General features: G+C 41.5%; 1 protein-coding gene across 1 annotated transcript; it reads right to left on the bottom strand.

Moving 5' to 3' along the window:
* On the bottom strand, positions 1-3580 carry LOC138770778 (alpha-1-antitrypsin-like). Its single transcript, XM_069950003.1, has 5 exons — positions 3475-3580; positions 1984-2747; positions 1188-1452; positions 755-902; positions 1-229 (listed from the first exon to the last, which is right to left on the bottom strand). The coding sequence occupies exons 2-5, from the start codon at positions 2741-2743 to the stop codon at positions 41-43; spliced, it is 1362 nt and encodes a 453-aa protein (XP_069806104.1). The 5' UTR covers positions 2744-2747; positions 3475-3580; the 3' UTR covers positions 1-40.
* Between the last annotated feature and the right edge of the window lie 4245 nt (positions 3581-7825).

Below are 7825 nucleotides of genomic sequence, written 5' to 3' on the forward strand. Positions count from 1 at the left end.
GACAAACCATAATATTTTATTGAAGGAAAGTTTTAGGGAATCATTGCTGTGGGTTGGCTATTCTTCCAGTGAAAAGAACACTCCTGGTTTTGTAGTCATACAGTGAAAATATGAAAGGACGGTCATATCTAACACGAGGAGGAAGCATCATGGGGATCGCCTCCAGAGCTGTGGTGCCGGCTGCTTCTGTACCCCTCTCATCAACACTCAGTACAGCTTGATGGACAGCCTGCGGAGGTTGAGATAAAGAATAATCATGTGTTATATAGAATAAAGATAATAAGAGTTGATAGATAGATAGATAGATAGATAGATAGATAGATAGATAGATAGATAGATAGATAGGAGATAGATAGATAGATAGATAGATAGGAGATAGATAGATAGATAGATAGATAGATAGATAGATAGATAGATAGGAGATAGATAGATAGATAGATAGGAGATAGATAGATAGATAGATAGGAGATAGATAGATAGATAGATAGATAGGAGATAGATAGATAGGAGATAGATAGATAGATAGATAGCTAGATAGGAGATAGATAGATAGATAGATAGATAGATAGATAGATAGATAGGAGATAGATAGATAGATAGATAGATAGATAGATAGATAGGAGATAGATAGATAGGAGATAGATAGATAGATAGGAGATAGATAGATAGGAGATAGATAGATAGATAATAGATAGATAGATAGATAGATAGATAGATAGATAGATAGATAGATAGATAGATAGATAGCTCTTACCCTGGAAATCTTTGCATTGGCATCTCCTGTAATACCCGAAAGATCAGCGTTGTCTGAGAAAACGTCTACTACCCCAAATTTTCTTAATGTTTCTTTAAGGTTGATAGTGCCAGAGACTGAGAATTTGGGTAGAAATAAGTCAATCAACCTATGGAAAAACAGAGGCAACATTATTATACATAATAAACTGTAAACCTACATAACATATAACCATCTAAGCATGGACTGTTCTAAAAAACAAACAAACATATCCCTTCTCTATGATAGACTGCAGAGACAGATAGATAGATAGATAGATAGATAGATAGATAGATAGATAGATATGCAGACAGACAAACAGACAGACAGACAGATAGATAGATAGATAGATAGATAGATAGATAGATAGATAATAGAAAGTAGATAAATAGCAAATAGCTGGATCATTCCTTACCGTTTGTGCATTGAATTTTTCCACTTCATAATTGATTCTTTATTAAAATTCTGTTCAACTTCAGAAAACTTCCCCTCCTCTGGCAGGATGAATAGGGCATTGGCATCTCCTTTATAGGGTATGGAGACCACGGTGGCATCATCAGCGAAGGCCACTTTGTACATTCCTGTTCTGCTCATGAAGGGCACCTTCACAGTTGTGTTTCTATTGACATGGAAATCTCCCTCTTTTGTGAATTTCTCGTCAAATGGATTTTCCCATTTACCTTAGGGGAAAAAAAGGGAGAAAAATAGTTAGGTTACCTTAAGATTTGAGAGGAAATCATTTTAAGGATCCTATTAGATGGGCCGATTACAGCCCGATCAATAATGTAAACGAGCGCTGATCTGCTAGGTTGGAGCTCATTTACTGAGCCTATTGTGTTTAGCAAGGGCCGCACGGACATCGTTAGCGATGTCCGTGCAGCCCTTTACCTAAACTGCATACATTACCTCCCCACTTTCCCGAGTTCATTTGCCCTCTGCTGTCTTCCTGGAGCAGTGGAGAGGTAATGTATAGAGTTTTGCACGTAGTGATATGGGGTTGGTAGCCAACAATTTTAGGTGAGGACCAGAAGACATGATCAGCTGATGATACATGTAACAAGAATCGGCTGAATCGGCCTGATTCGACTGATTATTGCTCTGTGTAATAAGGCCCTTAGATGTTTTAAACAAAAATCCCAATACATGAGCCCTCAGGGCACTACAAAGAGGCAAAATTACATCATAATTTGCATTACATTGGATAGAGTTACCTCTGAAGTAAATGTAGTTGATGAGGACAAATATGGCGTCCTGGTCTACACTATCCAGCAGCTTGGCGATCTTGCCTTGGGTGTTCTTCTCTACGTAACTATTGATCTGATTTTTTGCCTCTTCTGTGTTCTTGAAATCAGTAGAAAATGCCTCGGAGTGGTAGAGCTTCTTGGCTTCATCTAAGAACGACTGGAGAATCTTGTGTTCCTTGGAAATGAAGAGCGCGTTCCCACCGCTGAGCTGCAGCTCCCTGTCGGCCTCATTCAGAAGATGCAAAAGATGGTGGAAGCCTTCATTGACTTCTTGCTTGGAGATCTCAGATCTGTTGAAGCCCATTCCTTCCATGATCTGTGAGTGGGTCTCGGCCTTAGCGCCGAGGGACAGGAAAGCAAATGCAGTAGAGACACTAATAGGAGATATGACAAAATTCTCAGAAGGATGATCCCGAGCTACTTGCCGATACAGATCAAAGGAAAATTTTGAATTGTATGGAGCTATTTTGTGGCAGGGTAAGGACTCATTATGGTGGTGGTGATGGTGGTGTTTTTTGCCATGGTCTTCCCCTTTCTTGTGATGGTGGTGTTTGTGATCATGGTCATCGTGGTGGTCATGGTCATCGTGGTGGTCATGGTCATCGTGGTGGTCATGGTCATCCTTGTGGTCATGGTCATCCTTGTGATCACGATGGCCACCCTTATGATGATCGGCAAAGGCCAATGTGAAAAGTAAAGCCACTCCCAAAATTAAAAGGATCTTCATGGTTCTGAAAGAGAAGGAAAAATATCACTCTGGGTTAGGTTTTGTAGAATGTAAGAAAAAAAATGTGTTATCTATATACAGTCAAGTAGTAAAGGAGTAACAATGGTTATATCTAGGCATTGTTGGTTTGGCTACTAAAACACCTTGCTGTGAAATTCTGAATTGCCAAATAATGCAATGAATAGGGTATTGGGTTGTGTGGTTTAATTGGTAAATTATTAAAAATGAGGTAGAGCAAGCAGTCAGGTAGTATCCAAGAGACTAGCGGCTAAAAGAGTCCACTTCTATTGGCTATATCCCCCTCCTGAAGTTTTTTAGGTAAGCTAAATAATATGGCTACTTTCTTCTGGGAACAGCTCCGCACCTGCCCATGGATAGTGTCTCATATTGCAGCTCTTCTCCACAATTCGGGATTAGTTTCAATACCATAAACAACCTTCATCAACCATAAACAACTATTCAAAGAGGACAACCCCTTCAAAGGGAATGATCATGATGTGATATAAAATCCATGACACACTTAACTCTACTACATCAGTATATGCTGTTATTAGCCTACAGTGAGTGCAAATTTTTAACAATTCAGAATAATTGTAAACGTGATTAACCCATTGTCATTCGACCAACAAATCATAAGATCGTTGGATTTATATAAAAAAAAACATAAATAATTCCTTATTCCAACAATATTTAAAAGTGAAAAACATCATATAGAATTTCTGCATACTCACAGTGTTCCTGGAAGCTCTAGACTTTGCCAGGCTCCTACAGCATCACGGGTGAGGACTTATTATATAGGACCATGGATGCCATCCGAGTCGTCTCAAATCATTAACCAGGTAACCTCTGGACCACAGGTTCATGTTTTGCCAGAGTCAATATTAGTCAATTGAATCTATTTGCTATTGTGTCATCTCTATGTAAAGCAAAACCTCTGCCCCTCTTAATGGAGCTTTTTTTTTTTTTTTTGCAGTTCATTCAAGTAATAATAATGTGATTTTTAGAAAAAGTTTGCTTAGTCATGCAATACTATGCTGTAGATGTGGCTGGTGGACAAGTCCATCATGTTCATTACTTTATCTCTGGTTTCCACATCATGCCCTGTCACATGTGGGGTGTCCTTGTACGACAGGGATGGGGGGAACCTTCAGCTCGCCAGCTGTTGCAGAACTACAATTCCCATCATGCCGGGACAGTCAATGCAAAAGCTTTGGCTGTCCCGGCATGATGGGAATTGTAGTTGTGCAACAGCTGGAATGCTGAAGGTTCCGTAGGGGTTTGACCATGGTTTTGTCTCCACTGTATCACAAAGTATGTAGTAAAAGTTTAGAGAAAACCTTGATCCCTATGGTTTATAAATCACCAGCTTGTACAGAATTCCGGACATAAAAGGGGAGCTAGAGATGAGCGAACCAGGCCATCGACATTTGACTCCCGCTGTTTTCCTGTTCCTTGGGGAAGGCGAAGTCAGCGCTAGTCCCATCTAAAAAACAGGAATACAGCCTAGACCATAGGCTGTATCCCTGTTTTCCAGACGGGACTCGGGCTGTCTCTTCTTTCCCCATGGAACAGGAAGACAGCGGGAGTCAAATGCTGATGGTTTGTACAAGCCCGAACCTTGGCTCAGTTCGCTCATCTCTAATTACAGCAGTCGGCTTTAATCTATGGAGACACTTGGCGGTGCCACCACAGAAGAAACTAAAGGAGATATCTACAGAGCAGGAAGGGTCCTACCTTTTCTGCTTTCCGGCGCTACACTTTCTTCGTCTTACCATCCGTGCTGATACTTCCGCAGACGAAAGGGAGGCAGAAGCATGTTGCAGGCAGTGATCAGTAGCTGCTCGATGTTACTGATTTCATGGCAACATCGGGCAGCTATTGGAAATTGTGTGCTGGTGTGGTTTCCACACACAATGTTTACAGCACCCACAACATGTTCCCCTCCCCCTTTTGTCTGCAAAAGTTAGGGCCAGTTCACATGGACTAAAACCGGCGGAACCCCGCCAGCCTCCGTGTCATACAGAGAGTCTATGAAAGGGCTTGCACACCTCCTCTCTCCGCACCTCTTCGCTCGGAAGAATTGACATGTCAATTCTCCCGTGCGGAGAGAGGAGGCGCGAACCCTCCCATAGACTGCCTGTATGACACTGCTTGCAATTGCCGTAAGTTGTATAGATTCCATTATAATTGCGCCCACCACTACTTTAGTAGTCAGATCGGAGATGAAGGAGCAGAGCGTGCACATCTGCCTCTTGGTTCTAGCCATTGGCAAGGATCTCAGCAACCGGACCCCCACCAATACATACCTCTGTCATGTCACAATGACATATCAGAAGTTTGTTTAAATGATAGGTACCCTTTAAGCATTGCCCCTTGGTTCAAACAATCAGCAAGGATCTCATTACCCTGTACGCTTTAAAGAGTCACTGTCGTATTTTTTTTTTTGTTTTTTTTGCAGAAATCAAAAGTACAGGCGATTTTAAGAAACTTTGTAATTGGGTTTATTAGCCAAATATGGCATCATCTGCATTTAAAAAGCCTTTTCCCAGGTCCCCCCCCCCCCCCTCGTTTCTCTTTTCCATCCACTGCAGAAAATCTGAAAATTGTGACTTGTTGCATCAGACACAACCCTGTCTGTTCTAGGGAGAGGGGAGGGGGGAGGAGGGAGTTAGCCGACAACAGAAAGCTGGGAACAAAGGGATTACAGGCACGGAGCTGGGTGACAGCTGTAATCAGAGCTCAGAGAGGTCAGTGGTGACTGTCAGAGGAGATAAAGGGTGAGCGATTTGTAGATTGACTCTTTGTTGTCCTGTTTTGGTCTTTTATTTAGCTCTCTCCATAGGAGAACAATGAAGACAGGGGAAAGAGCTTCAAACTGCTTTTTCATTAAAAAATTCATTTTTCGGCTAATAAACCCAATTACAAAGTTTCTTAAAATCGCCTGGACTATTGATTTCTGCAAAAAAAAAAATCACGACAGTGACTCTTTAAGCATTGCCCCCCTTGGTAATGCATTTCAGGAGATTGTCTGACAGAGACAGAGAAATGTCTTTAGAACCATTCATTCTTTCCAAGATATCGAAATCTCGAACAGAGATCTTGGGGGACAATTCTTAAGGGCTTTACACCGATTTTTCAGTGAATAAGTGTTGGTTGGGCACATTTTTGGTCTAAGTGGTATTTCTGAACCATTGTTCGTTGTGCAAATAATTATTAGATGCAATTTTATTTTATAATTTGTCTAATTTGAGTACTTACCTAAATATTCGCATAATCCGTTATTTGCACCTTGTCTATCATGTGCACAAAATGTACAATTTGCACCTACTGACACAGGCCTACGTCTCATCGAGATTTGGTGAATACATTTCGTAACACTCGTGGTCCCTACCAGCCTCCTGTAGCTCCTGGAACTGTGACATCATTACCTGGCTCAGCTTTACCTGCTCAGCCAATCAGTGACCACAGAGCTGTCCCGTCTCACTCACTGATTGGCTGAGCAGCTATACCTGCTCAGCCAATCAGTGACTGAGACGGGACAGCTCTGCGGTCACTGATTGGTTGGGCGGCTAGTTCCTGCTGGGTCATGATGACACAGGAACTGGAAGAAAACTGGAGACTGAAATTGAGCTGGTAATGCTTCTGGGGGCATGTGGGCAAGTAAGTATAGCTTTTTTAATATTCCATACCCCACCACCACCACCGCTCCTGCGCCATGGATTTTCAATTTTTTCTGGAGTGCTCCAGGATCCGCTCTGTCAACTCAGAACTCCCTATTGTGGTATTTGAGAATAGGTTTTCTATACCAGATGACTTGCGTCTGGCTTACTCTGCATACGCTCAGTAACATCTCTGCACATGATGACCTGATTGCATCAGACAAGAAGAACTGTCCATACAAGCCAATGTGTAACCGGCCAACTACTCTGTATATTTGCATTGATGAGGACGCAGTTGGTGGGAACCTTGATCCTTAATATTTGGATACCCCATGCTTGTACTGAACCTGTTTTTAAAAACAAACATCAGTTTTAATGAATAATCAATGTCCCCACTGTGCAGCCATAATATTCACACCACAGACTAGCTATGTGTGTTTGGCAGGGAAGTCATACAATGGATTGTGGGGGGTTGGGCGTGAATACAACCTTCCTATGCCTTATGCTGCGTTTACACGTAACGATAATTGGCCCGATCGAACGATTAAAGATGTCGGAGTAACAATTTTTTCATAACAATCAGCGTTTAGACGGTATGATATATCGTATGTAAAATTCGTTTTGCGATCGCTTAGGCCTATTTCACACATTGGTTAAATCGGCGAACGACGATTTTTTTTGCGAACGATCAACGTCGATTTGAGAAAATGTTCAAAGATCAAAATGAACGATTTCTCGCTCGTCGTTTGATCGTTCGCTGCGTTTACACGTACGATTATCGTTCGAATTTGATCGTTATCGTGCAAATTCGCACGATAATCGTTCCGTGTAAACGCAGCATTGGGGCCCTATTCCACCAGACGATTATCGTTCGCCTAATCGTTAACGATTAACGATCTGAAACGACCGCTATTGCGAAAGACCTTAAAACGTTCACTCGTTTCCATGGAACGATAATAGTTACTTATGATCGTATTTGCGATAGTTTTTTCTTCGCTATTGCGTTCGTATCTACTCCGAACGACCGAACGATGTCTTATTCAATTCGAACTATTTGCGAACGAGCAACGATAAAAATAGGTCCAGGTCTTATAAAGCGATCAACGATTTCTCGTTCGGTCGTTAATCGTTAACTGCATTCCTACCGAACGATTATTGTTTAGATTCGAACGATTTAACAATAATCTGAACGATAATCGTCCGGTGGAATAGGGCCCTCAGGGAAGACAGATTACATATACATTACAGATGAGTGACCACCATCACCATTACGACCTGTATGTATCGAATAGACTCATTAACATATTGAATAATCTAGAAGTCTCCTACTAAACTGTTCAAATATAAAGCTAGAAGAAGAACCACTTAAAATACTAGGATTGATAAGGGCAGTACCCAGGACATTGCCATTCCCATAATTCAA

Source organism: Dendropsophus ebraccatus, chromosome 13 (genome assembly GCF_027789765.1).
Source record: "Dendropsophus ebraccatus isolate aDenEbr1 chromosome 13, aDenEbr1.pat, whole genome shotgun sequence".
NCBI lineage: Eukaryota > Metazoa > Chordata > Amphibia > Anura > Hylidae > Dendropsophus > Dendropsophus ebraccatus.